We start from the raw sequence: 27,643 nt of genomic DNA, 5'->3' as shown, positions 1-27,643 counted from the left end.
TGTGTATTAAGCACCTGCTGGTGCTTAATACAGATGCTTTAGAGATTATTCTTTACAACAATCCTATGGAGTGGGTATTATTTTGTAGATTAGGAAAAAGATTCAGGAAGGTTTACTAGCTTGGTGAAGGTCACACAACACTAAATAGTAAAGCTGGTCAAATCCAGTGTATAGAATTGCAAATCCCAGGCTCTTTATGACTAACATTTTATTTTGTAAATCATTATGAAAACCAAAATTCCTTAACAGATCCTGCTCTTCCTCCTCCTCCTCCTCCTCCTCTTCTTCTTCTTCATGCAGAAAGGTGGTTTTATGAAAGCATGGTACAGGACCAATGGGCAAAGAGATGTCCCTGCTACTCTTCTGAATTCTAAAATCTACCCCTAAAAAGGGCTAAGAGTCTACAGCACATATGACACCTTATTTATTAAGAGTACTTTTTTTTTAAATACTGAGAAACTGTTTTAAAATGTTGCCCTATGATGAACCCCTCCATCTGTCATCCTAAAATAGATGTAAATGTTGCCAATTAAAGAACTCTTAGTTGAACTTTGAGAGTTGAGGGGTTCAGGGTGCTGAGCCTGCAGAAAAGGCATGGCATGCGTAGGAGGCAATATGCAGAGTGTAAAGAATTCAGTGAAAGCAAGAATTTGAATCCAGGCTTAATGCTGAATTGTATGTGAAAGTCCCTTAAATAAAACAGAGAAACAAAATGCTCTGATTGAAATGGGACTTCAGAGGATCAGGAACCGTATGCACGTAGCAGCCCCCTTACCTCCAGAGGTGTTCTGCACTTCATCAAATTAACTCTCAACAAAACCTAGATGACAGGAAAATTTCATCAGTTGAGTTTTATCCTACTTCAGTATTCTGCCTTCAGAAGACCCATATTTTTCCAGAAGTATATGACATCCAAAATGAGATGGGGGTCAGGGATCTCACACATTGGAAGAGACTTTCATGACCTCAACCAAATGAAACGTGTGGATCCTGTCTGGATCCTGAGTTAATCAAAACAACTATAAAAAAATACTTCTTTGGAAGGGAGAAAATCAGGAAATGGGATCAAGAAATGGTTATTAAATTATAGAAATTGTTGTTAGTTTTATTAGATACAGTGGTTAGTTGTGGTTATTTTTTAAAGTCCTCATCTGTTAGAAGTAAATATTGAAGCCTTTATGGAAAAAGGGTAGGATATTGGGAGTCGCTTTAAAATATTCCCAGGTTGAGGATACAGGAGGGATGGGAGAGAATAAATGAAACAAAATTGGAAATGTTCATAAGTGTTGAAACCGGATGGATGGGTTCATGGGTGTTTATTTTAGTATTCTACTTTGTATATGTTTGGAAATTTCCATAATAAAAAAAATTCCACTAATTTATGTTATAGTCCACATGAGAATATTTTCCTGACCTAAATCTGTCTGGCCTCGTTGGGATTTGGCAGACATATTCTGCCAAAATGTGTAGAAAAAGAGACTTAGGAATGGTTAAAGGAAAATACTCATCCAAATTGAAATTGAGTTGAAAATTAAAGTGCTAATAAAATATTGTAACACTTTCAACTTTTAATTTTGCTTTCCTGTTTTAATTCTTTTAAACATGCAATAGAATTGCTTATTGTGTTTTTCTTGATTTCATTGCATTTTGAACAGCAAATTAATTTTCAGCTATTGGAAAATGTTACAACTGCCAAATTGCAGATAAGCTGCTGGCTTGCAGATGAGTAGATATTGTTCCTGAAACAATTAAAGAATACTGAACTACATTTGCTATAAGAGGGTTTTTTTATAATGCCCATATGTTTAAAATAAGTTATAGGCAGTTTGAAATTTTGGTGGTGAGTAAATGTAAAGCCTGAAAGTAAATATTATGGATTTAGTCAGTAAACCTAGCTTATAGATTGGCACAGGTATCACACAGGAAACTGCTAACAGGAAAATAAATTAGGATCCTCTTTACTGCTATGAATTCAAAGCAGGACAAGATTTCTGGAGCTACTTAGTGACTGGATAATCAGGTACCATGGTCAGAGCCATGATTTTGTTTTTAAAATAGCATCTTTTCCTGATTATTACAAAATTGCAATAACAAGATTTTGGTATCTTTCTTTTCAGAGCCAGAATGCTTTCAATGGTGCTCTGTGAGATGCTGACTAATGTAACACTTCTAGGTTATTTGCTCTAGGGCAAGATTAGCCCCAGGATCTATGGTGGAGGCAAGCTTCTATGTGATTTAAATAGCCCTAGATAATTAGTGTATGAATCACAAGACTCACCTTATCTAAAATGCTATATTAGTATAAAGCACCTCTTTGTGAGTTAATAGTTTACTAGTATTGTACTATAATAATAACCGTTAAGTACTTGGAATCTAACTGATATGTGGAAAATATAAACGTTTTCAAAATACTGATGAAATTCTCAATTAATTCTTATATCAGTGCAACTTCTACTCAAACTTTTCCAGTGCTAGATGACATTTTGAAAATAAGTAGCACACTGGGGTGCCTGGGTGGCTCAGTTGGTTAAGCCACTGCCTTCAGCCCAGGTCATAATCCCAGGGTCCTGCGATCAGGCCCCGCATCAGGCTTCTTGCTCAGCGGGGAGCCTGCTTCTCCCTCTCCTCCCCACTCGTGCTCTCTCTCACTATCTCTGTCTCTCTGTCTCTCTCTCAAATAAATAAATAAAATCTTTAAAAAAAAAATAAGTAGCACAGTAATTTGACTTGGGACTGAGTTTAAATGTTCTGCCTTTTGGTGCTTTTGAATAAATTGTTATAATATTTCACTTTAGATATATACTTCAGTTTATATAATATATAATATAATATATATATAATATTTCACTTTATATATATATTTCATAAAATCAAGGTTTTAATTGGATACTTGTAATCATCTTTAAATGAGAATGCTTTTAAAATCATGAGGTATCCAAGTGGCATTGTATCCCAAAAGCAACCTTGGAGCTTTTTATACAATAAGTAGTTTCACAGTCAGAGCATATAGAGAACAAAGAGTACTGTATGTATATGTTACTAATTGAAAAAGGAAGCATTTTGCATACATGGACATTCCTACAATATTGAAGTATTCATATGAGGTGAAAGTTGAGACAAAATTCATATAAAGGTAGCCAAACTTTTTGATACCTTATGTCACCAACAGTAATTTTTTTATGCTTGCACACATAATCAGGTACAGTTGCAAATACATCTTTGATGTGAATCTTACTTCTGTTCTGCTGGTAGTGTGAGCGCACATGTGTGTTTTCTCCTGTGCCGTGTTGGTGAATAAAATGCAAGCTGAGCAAAACAGGGGTGACTTCTTTACATTTTTTTCACAGAGCAACTAACCAGCTGAGTGCCTAATACAATCAAAATGAACCCTGGAATATGAAAGAATGTACAGATTTTGAAAAGGATAACAGGCATGTTGAGAATCATGCTGAGACCTAATAGGAATTTACAGTATTTTTCTTTTCCTTTCGCTGCCCAGACTCCCCTCTGTGTGGAACTATTTCTTTTGTGATGGTGTTTCAATGCCTTTGCAACAGAGGGACTAGGACTTAAGATGAAGGGAACAAACTAAAACAAAAGTAGAATGCTCTCTCACATTGCTCCCTTTTTCTTAGCCCATATAGAAAACTGCTAATTCCAGTTTCATATTCCACCCGAAAGGATAGAATGTAAAATCAAGTAGACTGGGAAGTGCATAGCCATTTTGCAATCATCAGTCCAATGAACCCTTGACTAAAACTGCTGAAATGCTCTTCTAACCCAATTAGGTCTGTGCTTTGTTCTAAATATGTGTGTGGAAAGGAGAGTATGAGAAAAAAATATATTATCTAACCTCGAAGGTCAATTAACTTTTGCCTACCAGTGAATTTTCAGATTGAATTAGTAGCATATATATTTACAAGGCTGAGATACTAGTAGTAGTAACTAATACATCTTACTGTGTTCAGGTACTTGTTCAGAGTGTTTTACAAGTGTCGACGTACATGTTAACTCACATCAGTCCTATGAGGTTAGGTACTTTTATTATTCCCTGTTTTACAGGTGAGGAAATTGAGGCATGGAAAGGTGAAGTGACTTACTCCTGTGACTCATCCTAGATTCAGTCCTAGAGTCTGATTCCAGAATCTGACCTAACTCTTCATTTGCCAGTTTTCATTCATCCTTTATTAGGGCATTCCAGACCCATAGATTTGTGATTTTAAAGCATTAGTCCATCTAAATGGATGCTGGATAATAAATGCAGATGCTGACAGTATGTAAGCTGCTTTATCCATTCTTTCACAGAGCAAAGAAATCTCATCATTTTAGCGTGTTGGCACCAGGGTGAATGAGCTACCGCCCATCTGACTGCTAGAACTACCACCGCCCTAAGAGACCTACTTCCCTGCCTTCCTCTACCAAATTTGATCCCTTTTATATCAAAGCAAGTTTGAATGAGACCTGAATTTACTACAAACTCTTAGATACTTTAATTTTACCAATCACCACCTTAAACAGAAATGGTTAGATCAGTTCTTTTAGCCATGGTCCCATCTGAGTCTGAGGGCTTTTTTTTTTTTTTTCCTTTTAAAACTAGTATGCCATTGGGATACTCTGTGACTGATTCCTTCCTGAGAGAAAAACAAAATTGACAAAGGCAAAATTAAAACCCTTCTGTATTTGTATAAACTCAGTATTTAGTTTTAATGCGATAACTCCAATCCTAATCACTGAATAACATCAATCGTGTCCATGTTTGTTTTATTATCCTCATTTAAAGTTAATTGCTAAATCAGTGAGCCTCTGTACAATGAATGCACTAGCTAGTTATTTTGATGGCACAAGAATTAAATGCAACTTCCAAAAGTTTCTGACTTGTTTAGGCAATGGTGGAACATTTCAGCAGCAGTGAGAGCAGAGAACTACTTATTTATATTCTAAACAAAGGCACACCCCTCTGGGTGCTAAACCATGTAGAGCATGATGTCTCACTTCACGCGTCCACTGTACTGTTTTCCACAAAGATACTTCCTGAGGGATTGCTGGTCTGCAGTGTGCATTCTAACTGTGCAGCCATATTAATGTTCAGGAGTTTCTTTATGCCATCCAGGTATCCTTTCATCATTTACTGACTTACATTTGGAATGGCTAAATTAAGCAGAATGGATAAAGTCTCATGACTTAAACGAATGTGACTAAAGGAGAAATGACAGAGTTGGTGCAGAGTAAGGAAATAAATACTCTTTGAAACTTCGTTAAATGAACATTGGTATCATGCAAACCATCTCAGTAAATGGTACCCTGACTTTCTGCCTTGGTTGGATAGAATACTGTAAAAATTAGACGTCAGATAAACCTTGCTTTATGTACAAAGAAAAAGAGATAAGCACAATGTCCTGTCTCATTCTGAGTTTATTTGCTCATGGGGGAGCAAACGAACTAGGAAATTTTAAAGTTGGAGTAAATATCCTATCTATGTGATCTAAACTAGAGGTTTTCGCTATTTAAGTGATTTAAGCAGACTAAGTGATGTTTAAAAATCTAAATTGTAGGGGTGCCTGGGTGGCTCAGTCAGCTAAGTGTCTGCCTTTGGGTCAGGTCATGATCTTAGTGTCCTGGGATCAAACCCTGCATTAGGCTCCCTGCTCAGAGGAAAGTCTGCTTCTCCACCTGCTCGTGCTCTCTCTCTCTCTCAAATATATAAATAAAATCTTTATAAAAAAATCTAAATTGTAATTTTTTTAAAAAATGTAGCATAGAACACCTCCATGTTGTCCATTAGAGGTTGGTAGAGGACTTGCTTTTAAGAATGGATTAAATGATCAGCACAACAATCATCTGCATTAAAAGATGTGCCCAACATGCCCTGTTGTTGGTTTACAGTTAATTTAATTGGCTAACCTAACATCTTTCCATTGGTAAAGGTAAACTGCTACCTCAATGACTACAAATATAGTTAATGGGGTCTAAGAGAAAGACTCTCTCTGGACCAGTTGGCTTTCTGACCCCAGCTGTTTACAGTACATCATAGAATAGAATCAACAATATTAGTTAGATTAATAAACTGTATTCTAGGATAAAATATGTGGAAAATAAGAGACTCAGAAGTAATTTCAGAGATAATAATAGATTCTTTGCATAGACTGATTTGTAGTGGTATTTTACATGTTTATTTCTACCTTATTAGGCTTCCCTTTTCTTCTTTTTTCTAGATTGCAATAATACACATATAACATTATAAAACATTTCGAACAAAGGAGTTAAAAGATTATTTTTAAGATCTATCATGCTTAAGAAAGGAAAAAAATTCACTTAAAGTGGTGCTTCCCTTAAGAAATAGCTTAGTGTTTATAGCCTACTCTAATAGCCTGAGAACAAAGTGCTTTTGATATTCACATGCAGATCTCCAGAGAAAGGAAAAGAAGCCCTGGAGCTGAGATGCAGAGAATTTTGTATCTCTGTTGGAAACTAAGAAAAAGAAGATGGAGGGCTCGCTAATCATTTCAGAAGGCATAATCAGCCCAGACTTTGGAGGTTAATTGTAGTCCTAGAAATAAAAAATGGCCCAGTCATTAGGTTGAGGTACGTAGATCAGTGTTAAAAGGGTTTTTGTTTTGTTTTGTTTTTTAATGAGAGTGTAACCATGACTCCCATGCAAATATAAAGTAAACATGTATCAAAATTTTTTCATGTATCAAAAATTTTATTTAACCCAGGAATTAATGAGGGTTTCAGTAAATATTACAGTGGTTCAATATAGAATTCAGTAGTCAAATATAGATCAATGGATAGAGAGGTAGATTGATACTTAGATACACAGATAAGCGTGGAATGCTGCAATGAATTTACAGGTCTGTCCATTGGACAATAATCCATTGCATGCACCACAGCCCCCCAAAACACAGGTGACCCAGAAGGGTAAGCTAAAAAAAAACATCTCACCAAAACACAACATCCAGTTATCTTTTGATCCATCTTAAAGTCTTTCACAATTTTTTCCTACAAAGGCCTCAAACCATGCAAAGGGTGCAGTTTGCCATTCAGAACATTTTAGAAGCAGAAGACCTACTGCTGTGTGAACATACGAAAACTAAATAAAGGCATTTGTGGACGGCATGGAGAAGCAAACACAAGGTTTACCATTTAATTCTTGAGATTTCTAGTTGAGATTTGGTTCGGGCTTGTAACATAATTTAGTGAGGCAATACTTAACCTGGTAATGTGTAGGAAATCAGATCACTATGCAAGTATTCTTGATATTTCATACTACAAAAAACTTATTCAAAAATGTACTTTAAAATTTTATTTTTCATATAATGGTTTAGTATACTCTCAGAGTAACTTTTTTTTTCCCATAAAGGCTATTTTTAATTTAAGATTTCCATTGGCTATATTAATGCGGATTTACAGCACAGTTAAAGAGTAGTAGCTTACTACTAGTTAGTAAGTGCTTAATGAGGCTAGATTCAACACTCCACTCCCTTACCCCCCATCCCTTCTCAGCTCTCCCCACTGTCATCTCAGAATTAGCACCATGAATTGCAAGCACAAGTTACTAAGTACACTCCAAGGACATGCCCCATGGTTTTCATTAATGCATTGCAAATATGTGGTGTTTATGGCTATATTGTTAGAAGTTACCCTTTCAACATAACCAGTTCACAAGTGACACAAAATTCTGGTCTACCTGTAGAGAAGTAACAATTGTGAACAATAGGCCTAAAATCAAGAAAAAAAAATTGTTTTTCCTTAGAAAAAGCCCTTGGATGACTCTGTTTTTTTTGTTTTGTTTTTTGAGGGTTTTTTTGGGGGGGATTGTTTTGTTTTGTTTTTTAGATATTGTTTGTAATGTGGTGGTTTTCTTGGTAACTGGGCATGTTTCCTAATGAAGTATTTGAAATATTTGGCAGAAAGAGTGAAAAGATGTTGAATTTTAGTGTTTTTTTTTTTCCAATGTCTTCCCAAAAAAGATATAGAGAAAGAATAGTTTATCTACCAAGAGCCCTGTTGCGCATTGTTTTTACAAAGTGCCTATGATTAGGCTAACAGGACAGGCAATGGGGACATCTGCATTATAATAGAAATTTTCAAAGACACAGTTGAAAACAGATCAAACACCAATCTAAACAAATGCAAAAACAGAAAACAAAAACTTTCTTAATATTTTTTGGAATATTTGTGAAATGGCTTGGGATTTGGTGGACCAATATATCGATCTTTTAAAAAGGTCTGGACTGAAATTTCATATGACTTGTAAACTATTAAAACAATAGAATGCATATATCTGATTCAACAGAAACATAAATTTGTTTTTATGACTTCTAGGAAAAGTTTTCAGAATTATTTATGAAAAATAGCACAACAATGTTCAGGAATTGTTCAAAGCAACAACTCTGTATCTGTATTCATTTTCCTTTGCCCCACAAAGAACTGGACTGAGATCACCAGCTTATTTTAGCAGGCACACACAAAAAAAAAGTATATCTTTGTTTACAGTATTATGTGTATGTGTTCATATGCAAAACTCAGCATGTTTCAGATGAATTAGCCTGTCTTCATAGGACCACCAAAGGATGACCATAACCTTGATTCAAGTGTAAATTATGATGAACTTTAAAATATATATTCATGCAATGTATAGTTTAATTACAGTAATGTGATTTTGAGTTTATAAAAGTTCTCTTGTTTTTACATTATTAAACTTAAAAAACTTTTAAACGCTGTAATTTTTCTATTCAACAAAGTGTTTTAAGGATAATATTTAAAATTTATTTCCTTTTATAAAAAACAATATATAACCTTATTTCTGCTCTGGAACAGGTTTTTCTTTTAAGTTATAGTTTGGGTCGTTTCTAACATAAAGTTCATGTATAATTAAAAGAAAAATACAAAAATGAGAGACATAAATATTGATAAGTACTTCACATCTGCACTTACCATGAAAAACGACCATTTTGTAAATTTGTATATCTCAATTGCTGAGGAATTATAAAGAAATATTTTGACAGATTATTAACAATGCTTAGGAATCATTTTTAAGTTAGAACGTGAACACTGTACCTGAAAAGTATCTTGCTGATACTTTTCCAGTGGAACTATTACTCATAGTGGAACAGCATTTTAAAAGCATTCTAAAAAAATCCCCCAAATTAAAACATTGTCTATCTTATATAAAAGAGGAGAAAAAAATTAGAAAAAGAGAAGAGAGTCACAAAGTGAAAAGAACCAAACTACCAATGGGAAAATCAAAGAGTTATTATAAAGTAATAATCACCAACCTTATGATTTCTGATCCAAATATACATGCTATACCCATTTAATTTATTTTTTAAAAAATAGTATTTAAAAAATTTTATTGCTTTTAGGCCATGGTCATTACCTTTATGACCTGAAATACGTGTATTAGGCATATCAACCAATTGGCACCTACCCTCTTTTAAAGGTAGAAAAAAGATGAGTATTATATTGTAATACTTTGTTCTCTCTCTCCTCCTCTTTCTATTTTTTGTTTTTGTTTTTGTTTTTTGTTTTCGTTTTTGGATGGTTGGTGATTTGTTTGCTTCTCCTGGTTCCTGTTGATCAGTGGTGTTTGGCCAGTTTGTATTTTTCCAGACATCACTCCACGATGTTGTTGAGGTGTATGATGGGCCAACTCAGCAATCTTCTCTGTTATCTTCCCTCTCAGGATCCCATTCAGGTATCCTTTAATAGAACTGCCATGCATCAGTTATTGATTAAAGACTGACTTTGATTGGTATTAGAATGAAAGTTGAGATTTATGTCATCCATATGATACATAAACTGATAATAGAATCACTCTTTATTAAAAACAAAAATAGAAACACAATAGTAACTCAAACGCTTGAGAAAAATATAACCAACTATTTTGGGGGATTGTAATCAAGTAAATATATTTAGTCACTTAGTCTGTGGTATTTAATGTAATATAAAATATGTAAGGATTATTTTTAAAATGAGACAATATGTATCAAAATGTAATAAAAGCCTTCTGGTAAAAAGGTTGAGATTGAAGCTGAACCCAAAGAAAATATATTGTCAGAGGTAGGATATATTAAGGTAATTTGATAGAACATAGATTGACATTTTCAAATAACAGTGTAAATTAATATAATTTGTTAGGTTTACTGAATGAAATTATTTATGATATCTTAGTGTTTGTTTTGTTGAGTAGGAGAATCACTTCCACTGAGTTCAGGTAATCAGATCACAATTCGATTTACTTCAGTTGGACCAATAACAGCTAAGGGATTTCACTTTGTTTATCAAGGTAAGTGACCCTGTAGCCTAGAAACACACTAGGAATGATATCAGTTACCTCATGCTATGTTCAGAATTATTAATGATGAGATCCTCATAACCATATAGGAGAGATCAAAGTTGTTTTTAGTTTTCTTTTTTTTTTTAAGTTTTGCCCTGTCCCCTCCCTCATCACTAGAGCACTGTTACTTTGACCAAAGTCAAAAGTGACCTATTGCTTCCATCATAATTCTCAAGTATGATTTTCCTTCCTTCTGACATATTGTTTTAAACATTTATTTTTTTTTCTGACAACTCTTCACTCTCTACATAGTCTATTTTCCCCATAGCCTAGCATTCTAAATTAAAAATATGCAAAATTTTTTGCTGATGTACTTAGACATGCAGGGAAATCATTATTCCATTCTAAAATTTTAGTTTCTCATTCTCTCAGGAGCTTTCAAACTTTCTTCATGGCTATTAAATATTTTTGTGCAATTGAAAGTTTGTTTACACAGTTTCTTCTTGCCTTTTATAGACAAGCTTTCACATTATCATTAATATATTAAGCTCTATAATTTGAAACATTTTCTTTTAATTGTGTATGATCATGTAGTAGTTATTCTCAAATGTATCTTGAACTTTATTCTTAAGACATTTATAAACATATATGATTTGATACTTTTATTAACTTCCTTTATCCCATTTATAATGTTGGCTATAATATTTTACTGTTTCATTTTTAATAGTATTCCTTCATTAAACAGTATGTGATATTATGAATTTAAAAAGGCACTATTAACAAGTCACATAAGAGGAATCAATCTATTTGGAATTCATCATATCATTTTTTTGGGCTGTTTTCAAACTCTTTAATCCTATCTGTATGAGTTTTAAAAAGAAAAAACATCCTGTTATCATTCTATTTTACTAAACAAAAAAAAAAGTCACAATCAAAGGACATACCTATAAAGTCTAAAAGCAATTTCAAATTTGATACTGTATGATTATTAAAATAAAAACTTCTATTGTTGTTAATCTGTCTGACTTCTACTTAGCCTTGAACATAATTGTCTTCATCAATAACAAACATATTTTGAACAACTAAGTTTGTGAACATACTGTGAAATTAGTAAAATGTTGTGTTTTCTTTTTTAAATCTATGAAACTACTGAAAAATAAAATGTGACATTACCTCATGAAACCTGACACATGTTTGAACTTGGTATCCCAGTTTAAAAAGAAAAAAATATATCTTTCAGTTATCATCCCATAAATTGAAATACCTAATTCAAAACTTTTTGCTACATTAGTAAGAGTTTAGTAAAACAAAAAATAAGAAAAAAAACCTTACTTGATGTTGTTTAAAGGATCAAAAGTAAAATGTTTTTTTAAACAAAAGTATCTTGATGACAATAGCAAGTATTCATTTTAAATTTTATTTTATTTTGTATGAATATTAAAACTTTTAGAAATGTATTCAAGTTGTTAATTTGAGTGCTGATAAAAAGTGAAGACTTCTTTGAAATTTGTTTAAATAGTTACATTTTGAAATCTTTATTTCTCTACCAAATATGAAATTAAAATCAACGATTATTTGTACACAGCTGTTCCTAGAACAAGTTCCACACAATGCAGTTCTGTGCCTGAACCAAGATTCGGAAGAAGGATTGGCAATGAATTTGCAGTTGGTTCACTGGTTCTTTTTGAATGTAATCCAGGATATATCCTCCATGGATCCATTGCAATTAGGTGTGATACAGTGCCCAATTCTTTAGCCCAATGGAATGATTCCTTACCTACCTGTATTGGTGAGTATGTAAGTTTGAATGCTTGTATATATTTTATATCAAAATTAGTTATTTTGCATCTATCAATAATTCTATTTTAGATCTAGTAGTTATTCATTATTTTTTAAATACTTCATTAGTTATGATGTATATAAATATGCAAGTAAATGTGGATATTTGATGCAGTTCAGATGTAATGTGATCAATGAAAAATATTTTTTGTTGAATTAGCCAAATAGTTTCCTTATTTATTGATTTAGATGTTTGAAGATATATGTACATATTGCCAATAACACAAAATTTGAATGCTACTAATATGGGATTGTTGAAATAAATATCTCTAAAATTTTATGCAGAGATTACTATGCCAATATGTAAAGAATTTATATATCTCTTAAAGATCTCAGAAGCTGATTTTTTTGGACATATTCTACTTTGGCATCAAAAGAATTACAAAATATGCATTAGAAAATAAATCTGTTTTTTCTTTTATCTATTAGTTATAGATATGTATAAAAAATACAAAATAAGAAATTTTTTGTCTCTCACAAGTCTAAAGCAATAATATTTTGAATGAGAGGAATACATAGGATTAGCCAGAAATCTAATTGTTTAAAACTTAATTTTTGCAAGACTGTATCTACTTTAAATTGGTAAATGGAATATACACTTTCTAAAGTTATGGGCTCTTAACCCTGTTAAATTATATGAAACAGATTAAAATATTTTTCTAAGCCAAAATTTTAGAATTTTATATTATTTCAAGATCATTACAATGACTTTTGGCTGTTGTACAGTTCCATAGATGTAGAAAAGGTATGTTAGGAAGTTTTATTTCTTCTTTGTCCCAAGAGCATATCTGGAAATTATTTTGTTTGATTACATGGTATTACATTATTTTTTTTTTAAGATTTATTTATTTGAACGAGAGAGAGAGAGAGAGAGCATGTGTGCAGGGAGTGGGGGGCAGAAGGAAAGGGCGAGAATCTTAAGCAGACTCCCTGCTGAGTGCAGAGCCCAAGGCAGAACTTGATCTCAGGACACTGACATCATGACCAGGCCGAAATTAAGAGTCCAGTGCTTAACTGACTGAGCCACACAGTTACCCCTGGTTATATAGTATTATATTAAAAGAAGAATGGTAAGATTTAATCTCAGGTTAAGAAATAGCTCTTGAATTGAATTTTTTCATTAAAGTTATATTGGTATATGATATAGAAAATAAGAGGAAGAAATTTTTAAGTAAAAGATAAGCAAAATTTTGTTTTTATTTTAATAATTTAAATTCCAATTTCTCATAGAGGGTGACATGATTGTGTATATGCACACATATACACTTATAAATATATAAAATATGTTTTTAATAACACATCTTGCCATACCTGAAAAGAAATTATGTGCATCAATACTTTTTATTTTTAACTTTTAAAAACATATTTTACCATTTTTTAACACAAATTTAACATAATGTTAGCTCATAGTTCATTAAAATAAAGTGTATTGGGCACCTGGGTGGCTCAGTTGGTTAAGCGACTGCCTTCGGCTCAGGTCATGATCCTGGAGTCCCGGGATGGAGTCCCACATCGGGCTCCCTGCTCAGCAGGGAGTCTGCTTCTCACTCTGACCCTCTTCCCTCTTGTGCTCTCTATCTCTCATTCTCTCTCTCTCAAATAAATAAATAAAATCTTAAAATAAAATAAAATAAAATAAAGTGTATTTTAAAATTTTGAATCAATATACTAATTTCTACTGAGGAAGGAATAAAGATAGTCTGTTGATATTATTTATAGAACATGTAATTTGTATAGGATATATCTGTTCTAAGTATCATATATTTACTATCCATATCAGGACATTATTAGTAATTGTGCTGGGAAGATGGTATAAACCAAGGCAATTATGAATAAAAATAAAGGATGGATGGTCACTTGGTCTTTCTAGGAACTTGATATCAGCAGCCCCAAAACAGATATACCTAACATAGTTCACAGGGCATTCTTCTTACACCAAATATTTTAGTTCTGCCCACTATAATAAATGGAATGTGAACTATTATTTTATTATTCTTTTCTTTGTTGAAAATTACCTATAAACGTAATTTAGAACACTAGAAGGCTATAAATGATTCTTCAACTTTCTCATCTTTCAGCTAAATAACCACAATTTCTGATATGATTACCAATTACTTAATCCTTTCTATTTGCCAGGTTTCATGCTGAGCAATTTAAATACATATTTAACTTAATCCTTATAGCAAACCAATTGGAAAAGTTACTTTCAGAATTCACAATCGAATAAACTGAGGTTTAGAGAGGTAAAATAGTTATTTTTAAACTGACAGGACATAGTAGGTGGTGGAGTAGGGGCAGTAACGAAGTTTTTCCGACTCCAAACCTCAGCCTAAAATGATAGTGGACTACTTCTTTTTAAGTTTTGATTTATAAGCTAATTCTTTCTTAATTCGACATCTACATTTTATTTATAATGTGAGATTTCTTATCCTATTGAAATACAGTTTTGAAAGTCAACGAGTACAGGAAAACAAATAATTTGGAGTTAATGTTCCTCCTGTTTTTTACCTAACATAGAACTAGGGTTAATGGAACTAAAAGATCTTCCCCTTTCTGTACTTTTATACTCTCATAAAGACAAAACAGATGTTTCTCCTTTTGAGCCACAATATATATTGACTTCATACTCTTATAAAAGAGTAATAAATGAATTATCTAAACTAAAGGACCATGAGCTGAGAGAAATGTTCCTGTATGTCTATGCCAAAATTAGTAATGCAATATGCATAAATCGGAAATTACATTGCTTTAAATCAGCTTAGTAATTGAAGACAGACACATGATAATAATAAATCTCTTCAGCTTCACAATGGATTTTTTAATATTTCTCTGTAAATATCAGGAATCAGTCACTATTTCTGTCTTTTTCCAGTAATTATTTACATAATTTGTGTCACGTTTAGTTTATTTATGTAGGTATTCGTAGAAAATATCAATACCGTATAATAGAACATAACTAGGTAAGTAGATGTCTTCATTTAGTTTCATATACATGATGAAAATTCCTTGAAAATAATCATTGATTATAAAAATAGAATGATATAATAACACCTGGAAATTCATAAACTAGCTCATTAATCTTTAAATATCATTGAAAAAAATCCATTTATTGCTCCAGTTTGAGTGTTCAGAGAACCTATATATGTAAAGTACTGAAGTGTAAATCTATAAATTATCCCTTAAAGGTTCTATTTGTATATTTATCATGTTAATGGGGAAAAATTGTAAAGAATCATGTAAAACCAAATAAAATCCCCACAGCTGGGAATTGTAGGTTCTCAGCATAAGGGTTAATTAAGTCTTGGGCAGTAGTCTTGTGCTCTGACTTTAACACTGAGATGTGGTGAGTTATTACATGATCCTAGAAAATTTACACAATTTCTGATTCTCAATTGCTGTATCAATAAATCGGGAAAATAAGAAAATTTCCTTGTAGGTTTATTGTGACTATTAAATGATTTGGCATAGTTCTAGTCCAGTAAGTACTCAATAATTAAGTTGTTTTTGTTGTTGCCAAATCTTCCCTCATAGAATCAGGGGAGAAAACTTTAATTCTAAAGGTATTGGATCTAGAATATAGAATTTACACGCAGTGCTGACAAAAGGCTTGATATTATTGATTCTCATTTGTTGATATGTTGTTTTAATAACATTTTAAAGTTAATAAATGTAAAAATTATCTTCCACAGAAGATTTTTGCATCTTAAAAAGGCTAAAAACATGGACTCCTATCATCCTTTCCAATTCTAATAATTTAAGGTCCCTTGAATGCAACATTTTTTTTTGCACTTAAAACTTTTAAGAAAGACATTGGAAGAAATATAATAACAATTTTCTTGAGAATAATAGTAGTTATTTATTAAAATACGCTATTTTGGGAGATTGAAATTTCTATCAATTGACACATTTAAGGACCAATGGTTGAAAAAACTGACTTAAAACAATAGGCACATGTTCATGATTTGTTTTGTTCTCATTGTTTGCAAGAGTATAAAATTAAAATAAAGTTAAAATTTAAACAGTGATAGGGTACCTGGGTAGCTCAGTTGGTTAAGCATCCGACCCTTATTTTCAGCTCAGGTCACGATCTCAGGGTTATGAGATCCAGCCCTGTGTTGGGTTCCATGCTGGGTGTGGAGCCTGCTTAAGATTTTTTCTTTCCCTCTGCTGCATGCTCATTGTCTTAAAAAAAAAAAAAATTAAACAGTGATTAATACGATTATAATTGGCTTTGAGTATGTATATTTAACAAAGATTTGCATTCAGACTTTTCTTCTGTTCTTGAAAAGTTAAAAAAACTTCATTATCCAAAGAAATTTCTTTTGTCTATGAAAATATGAAAATGAGACAGGGTAAGAAGAAGAAAGAGATAAAAAGACATTAAGAAAGGAGTAAAACAAGAAAAATGAAAGAACATTTTAGGAATAAGAATGGAAATGAAAGAAAAAGAATATACTGTGGGATAAGGAGAATAAGAAATCTAAACCCTAAACATAAATCATTTTTATTTAAAGCAGGAGAAAACCCCTAGGCTATATTATTACAAAGCTTTTTGTTGGTATATTAATGGAAGAAAATATTAGTTTATTTTTGTTTGTTTCAAGTTTTTATTTAAATTACAGTTAGTTTAACATATAGTATAATATTAGTTTCAGGAGTCTTACAAAGCCTTTTCATATATGTCACATATATCAATCAGTCGGTTAATCCCAGCGTTTTTGCCATCAGAAATAAAAATCCATGTAAATAGAAGGAAGATGATGCTATTCAACTATGGTCCTTTCAGCAAGGACAAGAGTTCCTACTAGGCACTAAAACCTATCAGACTTTCAGACCAGACCCTAGTTCATGGCTGACAGTCAACTTCCAGAGTAAATGTTAGTGTATTTTCCCCAACCTGGCTGGATTCAGCCTCACTTTCTACTTTAAGGGCAAAAGATGAAGTAGTCAGGAGCCATTGCAGTCTCTCCATCAGAAGTCCTTCTGTAGGTAGCTCCCTGGCCTTTTTGAGAAACCTGTTGCTGTGTCTCTGGAGAGTCTGAACATAGAACAGACTACCTTTTACTTTCCATTGGTTTGAAAGTGCCTACCTAGAGAGAGGAAATTGAATAAGTCTACAACTGCCTAGTTCACATGAAAAGGATTACTTTATATGATTTAAGAAATAATGTACACCCTGGTAAATCCAGAAAATTGAATGTATAACAGAAGAACCTATGGTATCAATGTGAGACCAAAAATAGAAAGGTGATGATTCTAAATGACACTCAGATGATAACTCAGTTTAGATTCTACCATTTGGTCCAACTGCCGGTCTCTACATAAATGAAAATATACTTGTATTTCTATTTTTAATGGTAAATATTTTTAGCTTCAAAATGTTCTGAATAAAAATAATTGTGTCTTAAAATATTCAAAAAAGGAAAAGGTTTGATATCTTAAAGATTCAAATATGAGAGTCAAGTACACAGTCATCTTTAGGTTAGTATCAAAGCATTATCTTTAATTTTATTTATTTTATTTTTAAAAGATTTATTTATTTATTTGAGGCGGGAGGGGGGGAGCAGAGAGAGAGGGACAAGCAGACTCTGGCTGAGCACAGAGCCCAACGCAGGGCTCGATTTCATGACCCGGAGATCATGATCTGAGCCAAAATCAAGAGCTGGATGCTTAACCTACTGAGCCACCCAGGTGCCCCAAAGCATTAGCTTTAATTTTAGTTCATTTTCAACATTTGTTCATGGATAAAATGTTAATTGCCTCAAGGTCTTTGAACTTTCTATTTTTCCTGCTTGGAACATGCATTCCCAAAGATATCTTTTAGGCTTACTACATCACTTCATTCAACCTGATAATCTTCCTTGAACATCCTATCCAAAATAATTTTCTGCTACCCATCCTCCATTTGTTCTATACCTTTACCCTGCTTCTCTTTAATGACAGCCATCCCCCATGTTATACGTAGCTTGGGGTTTTTTGTTTATTTGTTTTGTTTTTAGTTGCTTAATCTTTCTTGTCCTCCTCTGCCCTGACACTGTATCGTTTTTATGTTCCTCCTGGCATTTAATAAGTGTTCAATAAACACTTGCTGGGGAATGGGTTTTAACAATTAACTGTGATAATTTCCTGAATTCTTGTAGAGGTCAAACAACTGGACAATTTCCTAAGTCCCGGGCCCATGTATTTTTAGTTTCAGGCTTTTGTAATTTATTTTTTTTTATTTGTTTCAGGGGTACAGGTCTGTGATTCATCAGTGTTATATAGTACCCAGTGCTCATTACAACCCCCTCCCCACCAGGTAGTGATGCTCTTGCTCACTTTGCTTGCTTAGACCTTTACAAGCCACTGGAAGTTTAGACATCTTCTGAGAGTATTTCTGTAGAAAGAGACATAGGTAAAACACAAACAATAGATTTACATATTATACGGGTGGTTTTATTCTGAGAGAGAACAAATTCTCTATTTATTCTTTACCGTTTAAATATAATCTTTGACAGTCTATTTACCAGATTTAATAATTGTTTTGTCTCTACCTTTACTGTTCAGTGAATGCTCAGTTAACAACTTAACTAAGTGAGCATCCATTTGAATCCAAAAGAAGGCAGTTTTCCACAGTCCTAATGATTTCCATCTCCACTGTATTATTTTAGTTTCATGGTTCTTACTACTATTACCGACACTTTCCTTTTTGTTGTTGTTGTTGTTATAGTAAAACACAATAAAATGATCCATAATTTTGCAAAAACTGACAGACTGTAATTAAACTGTTGAGTGAAAAGCAGCCTCATTAGTCATGATATGTGGGTGGTGCTTATAGTTAAAATGGTCAGATACTAAGGTAGGGGATACACAAGTTTAAATGACCAGTATGTAAATGATATTTAGTAATCTTGCACAGATCTGTCATATCCAGCCATTCTTAGGCAAATTATAATGAAGTACAGTGATATTTTGATAAGAACATTGGACTTGGAATAAATATAAAACTGAAAAATATGCCGAAGACTGAGTTTTTATCTTCCAAATTTGACCTTGTTACACTTCAGATTTCTTAATATTTTCAGTCTCATGAAATTCCAAGCTCTCCTCCGAGACTCTGTGATTCAAATAATCCCCTGCAGCCACTAATAACTCTGACAATATGTGGCCTTAAGCAAAAGTACTTTTGTTAGTGGGGGGTCTTTTGAAAAGCCCCTGAACCTGCCATTTATTGCCCTTAGGGAAAAAGTCTATTTATTTATTTATTTTTAAAGATTTTTTTATTTATTTGACAGAGAGAGATACTGCGAGAGAGGGAACACAAGCAGGGGGAGTGGGAGAGGGAGAAGCAGGCTCCCTGTGGAGCAAGGAGGTTGATGTGGGGCTCGATCCCAGGATCCTGGGATCATGACTTGAGCCTGAGCTGAAGGCAGACGCTTAACGACTGAGCCACCCAGGTGCCCTGGGCAAAAAGACTTTAAATAGTTGCTTATCCCATCACCTTTATCTGGTTAACCCCCCCTCCCCAACACAGAGAACCTTTAGAATCCCAGAAAGAACTACTTCTACTTGTATTCGCTCCATGGCAACACCTGTTTATATCATCTTTTCTTAGAGCAGGAGAGAAATTGATGAGGAAATAAATACAGGAGCTGAACCCTCATTCATCTATCCATTAACCCATGAAGAGGTTACTCAATAATAAATAACAATTAGTATTTGTAAGAAGCACTATTAAGCATTTTCTTTTTTAATGTTGATATCAACATCAGGAGGTATATAAGATTATTATTTCTCTTAAGATAGTAAAACCTCTGTGGTTTAGAGATAAAAGCAGAATTAGGTTTGGAACCCAGGATGCTTGTCTAAAAGCCTGTTCTCTTACTCCATATGTTATATAGTGTATTACTAATAAGTAGGGAAATATATATCTTTTAAAATAGGAAAAAATATTAGGGTAAGTAATATACGTGGGAATTGAAACTTTATTAAATATCATGTGTATAGTAATGCATATCCGGGGATACTTTTATTGTATATTTGTATACTGTAATATGAAAATTTATATTGTTATATGTGGCTTATTTAAGAAGATACTGGGAGAAAGGAATAATGCAGGAATGATGAAGAGGGACCTGTAACCACAATATATACACAGATATACAACCAGTCTATCAACAGTTTATTCAACAAGCATTTAGTGAGTGCTTACCAAGTGTCAGTGTCTCTTTTAGCTTTGAATAAGAAAATTAAGATTCTTGCCCTTTTGGAGTTTACATTTTAGTAGTGGGAGATTGAGCAAAATATCAGTAATTCAGATAGTGGTGTGTACTATGGGGAAAAAAGAAAGGGCTGGAGGTCAGAAGAAGTCACCCAGGACATGCTGCTGTTTTATATCCAGATGAAATGAACGGAGGGGGTTATAAAAGTCTTGGAGGTAAACGTGTATAGACTGTGAGGCAGAGACAGATGTTCAAGCCACAGCAAGAATCCCAGGTGTCTAGAACAGAGTGAATGATGGCAAGCATGATAGAAGGGTTTGGGGAGGCAGAGCAGAGGCCAAGTCATATGGACCCTCAAAGGCTGTGAGAAGTTTGACTTTTCTCTAAGCAGTGAGGGAATTCAGTGACCTAGGGAATGACGGGGTCTTAATTTCTAAAAGATCACTGTGGCCAGTGTAAAAAGGGATGGAGTAGAAGCAAGAAGACAGGATGGAAGGCTATTGAAATAGTGGAGAAGAAAAGTAATGGTAATTTTGATAGGAAGGTCATGGTCAGGGATGAGAATTGATAAGCTTTGCTATATATAGTTAAATATTTGCTTTATATGTATATATAAATATATATACATTTATATATATTTAAAGATTTTATTTATTTATTTGACAGAGAGAGAGACAGCAAGAGAGGGAACACAAGCAGGGGGAGTGGGAGAGGGAGAAGCAGACTTCCTGCTGAGTGGGGAGCCCGATGCGGGGCTTGATCCCAGAACCCTGGGATCATGACCTGAGCCGAAGGCAGATGCTTAACAACTGAGCCACCCAGGCACCTCTACAATATATTTTTTTAAATGGAGATGGGAATGTTTACTGATAGGTTGAACATAGATGTAAATGTGAATTTGAATATAAAAAAAGAGAAATTAAGATGAATGAGTCCTAGATTTTTGGCCTAGAGCTAGGTGAATGATAATGACATTTACTGAGATGGAGAATGGTATAAGTAGAGGAAAATTTCAAAAGTATTGTTTTAGACATACTAGTTTTCAGATGCTTATTAGGCACATTATTGTAGGATTCTGAGCAAAAGTCAGAATTTGAGATAAACATTTAGTAGTCATACTATATTGATGACATGGAAATACATGCCATTTTTGAGGGGTGACAGTTAGAAAGAAAAGAGAAGATGGCTTAGGTCAGAGAGTGTTACAACATTTAAAGGATCAGGGGAGGAGGGTGAGAAAGAAAGAAAGAAAAGAAAAAAGAAAAATGAAAGAAAAAGAAAGAGAGAGAGGAAGAAAAGAAAGAAAAAGAAAGGAAGGAAGGAAGGAAGGAAGGAAGGAAGGAAGGAGAAGGAAGGAAGAGAAAAGAAAAAAGAAAGAAAGAAAGATTGATTGATTCTGAGTATAGCCAGTGGTATAGAAAAAAAGCAGGCTAGTGTGGTCTCCATGACCAAAGAAAGGCTCAAGGTAGATTAAGTGATCAACAAGAAGAGATAATTACTCATAGATTGAGTAAAATGCAAATTAAGAATTGAATATCACATTGCAAGAATATTCTGGTGACTTTGGCATAATCATTTCAATGGAGTGAAGACAAAAACCTGATGAAATTGTTGGAGGACAGACTGGAAAGTGAGGAAGAGGGGATTTGTCCCTGTAGCAGCAGGGAAGGAAAGCTTAGAATATGAAGGGTGGATGCGTTAGAATCTTGGCGCCACAGTGAGCAGACTTCCAGACAAAAAGTTGAATGCTTCATCTTCTCAGACTTCAGTCTAGTGGAAGAGACTAACATATAAAGAATATGAAAACATAATATGAGCTATACTATCATAGAGTTGTAGAAGAAAGAACTTGGTGCTATGGAAAACTATGGGACACTTAACAGAGAAGGGAGTTAGCAAAGAGGTAAAGAGGTAAAATCAACATTGAATGACCATGGATGGTAGTGTTGGCTACGTGGGAGAAAGACATACCAAATCACAGCATTAAGAGAGTATATTAGTTCAGTAGGCTGAACTGGGATGGGTGATTGGGATGGTGACATATTGGGAAATCACGGGTACATAGAAGCCTGGAGGTATAGTTGGATACTGATAAAATTAACTGTATTTATCCTTAGAATTGAGGCAATAGGGAGATTTTTTGAAGGATTTCCAGTGGTGAAGTAACATGATCAAATTTTAATTTAAAAAAAGTCATTTTAATAATAATGAGACATATTACATGGATAATATACCCACATAACGCGGTCCACTGATATGATTAATGTAGTAACCTAGAAAAAAAATGAGAGTGAGGTAGGATAGTGCCAGTGGAGACGAACAGCATCTGTATTTTCTTTGAACTCAGAATCAGCACTTCATCAATCACTTATTTTTAATCTGTTTTTGGGGTAAATCTCTATTATAGGATTCTTCTTCCACTCCTGGCATGTTAATTCTTAAGTCATCTAAAACTGTTGGGTTTCTTTTTACAGGAGCGAAATTCTTTTCTGACCAATTTAACCTGAATTAATATATAACCCAATAACATAAATTTATAGGAAATTACAACAAAATGGTTTTCTTTAAGGATACATTCTTACACTATTAAAAACATTTGTAGCACTCTTTTGAGCAATTGTCCTATGTTTTTGCATTAGGCTTTGGAAGTAGCAGAAAAATATTACTAACTTTTTAAAAATTATTATTATAAAAGGTATATCCTGATAACTCACTCTTATAACCAGACTACAACAAGTGCCCAAGGATCAGAGTGTCAGTGGTATCTAAAATAATAATAGTTGGGAAAGGAAATAGTAAAATGAAGTACAATTTATTGACCTCTCACTCCATTCCAAGCAATCTGCTAGCTTCTTTATGTACGTTAGCCCATCTATATATTTTTTCACAAAAGCCCTTTTTAAACAACTGCATTGTCATTTCACGTATAAGGTATCTGAGTTTCAGAGAGTTTAAGGAACATATCTAACATCACACAGTATTTAACATTGTAAGTTAGGTCATGCCCAGAGCCAAACTGATAGTACCAGTGGTATGAGAATTTTATTTTAAGATTAGTACTTAGTACTTTTTTTAAAAAAGTGATAGAAGGGGCGCCTGGGTGGCTCAGTCATTAAGCCGCTGCCTTTGGCTCAGGTCATGATCCCAGGGTCCTGGGATTAAGTTCCACATCAGGCTCCCTGCTCGGCGGGAAGCCTGCTTCTCCCTCTCCCACTCCCTCTGCGTGTGTTTCCTCTCTCGCTGTGTCTCTCTCTGTCAAATAAATAAATAAAATCTTTTTTTTTTTTAAAGTGATAGAGGCCTTTATTGACTTCAGAGTAGGTCTATCTACACACTTACTTTTTCTTTCCATACTGTACTGGCAATAACCAGACTGGCCCCATATCAAGTCTCTTTCTTCCACCAAAGGACACGGACCAGAGCTAAACTATCAGTATTCAAATTTCATCTTCATCTCTTACTAGCTCTGTGATCTCCGGCAAGTTATTGAATTGCTTAGTGACTCTATTTCCTGTAAAATAAGGAGAATATTTATTTATATCTCATTGGATTGTTGGGAGGCTTTAATGAGTTAAAAATCTGTAAATTGCTTGGAAGAGTCCCAGGCAGTCAGCAGGCTCTGTATAAATGTTATTATCATCTTGATTACTCCTGAAAAGATGCTATTACTCTTTAAAGGATGCATAAAGAAAAAGGTAACAAATACAAGATAATTCTTCAAAAAATTCCATTTCTAGATATGAGCAATTTTAATGCAAATGTGCCAGTGCACTTTTTAATAATATGCTGGAGATGATAGGCTGTCATTGAGTTAATTGTAGTATGAGTTTAGATATGCCATTGTGAGCTTATCCATTCATGTTGTCTACTTATTTTTAAGTTTTTAGGAAGAAAGATTTAATTTTCATTGTTCTTTTGAGTTTTAAAAAATAGTAAGATTTGGCTGTGTTTGCAATTCTAGTATCTGTCTAAGATGTTATCTCTGACCTTTTCTCTTATTTTAATCCTTTGCATTAGAATTAACTCCCTCTCTTGAATTGTTTTACTTCTAGTGCCCTGTGGTGGAATTTTAACGAAGCGCAAAGGGACTATTTTGTCTCCTGGATACCCTGAGCCTTATGACAACAATCTGAATTGTGTATGGAAGATCACAGTGCCAGAGGGAGCTGGCATTCAAGTAAGGAAATTTAAATTTTTCTCCTTTTCACTGTATGTTTGAAGTTAATCCTTTTTAGAGATGATAGGTTGCAGGTTACTTCCAAAGGTTTAGCCAGTGCTTTTCCCTGGCATGGTTGAATGTAAATAGAAAGATACTTGTTACTTTTTCCACCTGCAAAAAAAAAAAAAAAAAAAAAAACAACAGAAAACCAGTTCAAGAAGGCATAAGCAATAAGTACAAATATGTTGCTCTACATGACATGGAATCTTGGGGTAAGGGTTTTTTAGTTCAGAGGTTTAGTTGTGTCCTTCCTCATCGGGGTTTTTCTGTCTCTCTTCTCTGCTATTTTGCCATGTTGGCCTAGTTCTTAAGCTTCTTTTCTCATGATCTTGAGATGACTACAAAAGCTCTAGACATAACAGCTTTACGCAGTAATGGCCAATAGCCAAAATGGAATGTTTCTATCTTACGTACCTTTACAGTGGTTACAAAAACTTTTTAGAAATCCTTCCAGTAGACTTCCCTCTTGTACTATTGACCAAAATTGCAAGAATATCCATTCCTAAGCCATATACTGGCCAGTAGCAAAAAATTTATTATGGTTTGTCTCAAACAAATCAACATTAAGTACCTGGATTAAGCAAGGGGCTCAGCTTCCTCTGATATATACTGTCCTCATTTAATCGAACAAAACCAATTCTCTGTTAGCAAGGAACAGGGATGCTAGTCTATAGACAATCAACACGATATACCATATTATTACAACCAGGGAGGAGAAATTTGACCAGTTACTCTGTTTTACAAGGAGATTGTTTCTGGATAAATTGATGGCATTTTACTCCTGAGTCCATATATATTCCATGGAAAGTAATTATACTTCACAAAATAGTACATAATCTGTATTTCATAAAAATAACTTGATTACTTCTCCAATTGAGTCATAAGGTTTTCCTTTGGAAACTTGAGGTATCTATCAGCTATGGAAAAAGTAGCCAATAAATCATTCATTAAAACTGAAATTTGAGAGTAGTATAGTTTTCAGTTAAAAAAAATCAACTTTTGAATTTATCTTTGTAATTTTTCAGAAAATTAAAAAAAATCGCTTGACGGGTATTAGGAGTAAAATAGGTCAGTAAACCAATGAGAAAATATGAAATGTATGTTTATAGTGTTTTAAGGACATTAAAAATGAAAAGACTATAGATCTATGCTTATATTCTGACTAGCTGTACTATCATTTTATGGCCAACTCATAAAATTCAGGGAAAACCAATCAGTTCTATCTCATCACTGGTAGAATGAACAAGAATCTTAGAATTGTCCATGTTCCAGGTTGTATAGAAAATCTGAAATCAGATGGAAACTTTAGAAACTTCACAGAATATTTGCTATATCATATAGTGTCAGTTTATGAAGGTTATCCTAGAGCCTCTATATGTAAATATCAGCTTGTCCATTTCTGTCTCAGCTTACAATAAAAAAAAAAAAAAACTAGCATTTCCCCTCTAATTCTCATTTTTTGTTTTTGAGCCCTGCAATGTGGCTTTAGCTTCCAGTGCTCTAAATGAGCCACTCATAGCAATCACTGAGGACCTATAGTTCAGTAAATGCATTGTGTTGCTCATCCTGCTTATTCTGACAGCAACATTCTGATCATGCCCATTCTCCTGTCACTCTTAAAACATGTTTTTCCTCCTTAGTTTTTATGGCACCAGTACTCTCTTGGACTTTGTTTTATTTTCTTTTTTACATCAGTGGCTCTTGCTTCTACATTTAGGAACATGGTCTTCTCTTTCTACTCAACACATCAGATACAATGTTTGAGAGATTCTGTGATGTTTGTTCACCTTACCTGACACCATTCTCTCTGCCATCTTGTCTACTTCCATGTCTTTGGCTACCATTTTGTGCTGATGAAGCCCAGGACCTGCATCATAATAGACCATCAGAAAACATTTTTTTTAATGAAGACTGAATAAATGTTGGTTCTCAAACCTAAATATCCAACCAAGACCTTTTACCTAAGCTTCATGACATATATCTACCTGCCCACTGGGCATTTTCAGCTAAACTTCTTGCTGGAATTTCAAATTCAACCTGTTCAAAATTGACTTCATGATTTTTTCTCATTATGATGGAGCTTCTCCAGTGTTCTCTGACTCAGAGTGAAATCCCTCATCCATTCAGTTGCACAAACCAGAAATCTTGATGATTTTTTTTTTCTTCTTCTGCTCTATACAATGAAATATGTCAGTGTCAGGTCTGTCTTTCATAAATCAAATAAGTCTATTTCTCTCCATCCAAATTTTTATCACTTAAGATTGGGTCGTCATCATCCCTGTCCCAGGTTCTTTTTCTCCTTCAATCTATTCCTCAGAGGGCAAAGAGAGTAGAGTAACCTAAAATTAAAAACCTACTAATATCACTTTCCTGCTCACAGTTCTTCAGCTGTCCCCTATATCCTTAACTCCTTGACAGGTTAATTATGCCTTTGTGCTTTGTCCTCATTTCTTACCTCTTCTGTTTACACTATTTTAGTTCTTTACAAAAGCTCTCTTTTGCCTTTGGGGCTTTATGCGTGTTGTTCTCTTTGCAGACAGCATTCTCCTTGATCTCCCTTTATTTAATTTATTCTTAGTCATCATTTCTGTCTCAACTTAAAACAGTTTTGTGGAAGACTTTCTGTGAACTTGAGAAAAGGTTAAGTCCCGTGCTGTATGTTCTCATAGGTCCCTGTAATTTCCTTATTATAACACCCATCACATTTTACTGTTACTACTTACTTAATTATCCATAAGATCATGAGGGCACTAACTCAGTCTGCTCTGGCAGCTAGCATGTTCAGTAAATATTTTTAGAAAATGAACCAATGAATACCTCCCCAAGCAGTGGAGTTTTGGACTATTTTAAGGAGTTAAGACAGCATGATGAACTAATAAGACATCTGCAGACAAAGTACATTGTATATCACTTGTCCTAGCCAAACACCACTCAAAACTGGACACTTAATATCAGTAACACTATAAAATCTTTCACTGAGGAAGCATTTTAATTAATGATCACACCTTAGAAAACAGAATTTGAGTTTAACAGTGCATTTATCAAGTTTAAACAGGGTGTGAAGCGTACTGGATTTTTAAATTTAAATAGTCTAAAGGACTGCCA

At 33.8% G+C, this 27,643-nt stretch overlaps 1 protein-coding gene across 4 annotated transcripts in view; it reads left to right on the top strand.

The window, feature by feature from the left end:
* The window catches only part of CSMD3 (CUB and Sushi multiple domains 3), a 1,160,406-nt gene that overhangs the window by 981,947 nt on the left and 150,816 nt on the right, over positions 1 to 27,643 (top strand). For 3 of the 4 annotated variants that reach the window (XM_027574671.2, XM_027574666.2, XM_027574669.2), the window contains 4 exons: positions 9,584 to 9,697; positions 10,193 to 10,288; positions 11,865 to 12,068; positions 24,372 to 24,496. In XM_027574671.2, the coding sequence (XP_027430472.2) occupies positions 9,584 to 9,697; positions 10,193 to 10,288; positions 11,865 to 12,068; positions 24,372 to 24,496 (539 nt within the window). The remainder of the gene's footprint in view (positions 1 to 9,583; positions 9,698 to 10,192; positions 10,289 to 11,864; positions 12,069 to 24,371; positions 24,497 to 27,643) is intronic. The other variant, XM_027574673.2, reaches the window with a different exon arrangement.

The sequence above is a fragment of the Zalophus californianus genome, chromosome 4, assembly GCF_009762305.2.
Source record: "Zalophus californianus isolate mZalCal1 chromosome 4, mZalCal1.pri.v2, whole genome shotgun sequence".
Lineage (NCBI taxonomy): Eukaryota > Metazoa > Chordata > Mammalia > Carnivora > Otariidae > Zalophus > Zalophus californianus.
This window is presented reverse-complemented; position numbering and strand designations above follow the sequence as displayed.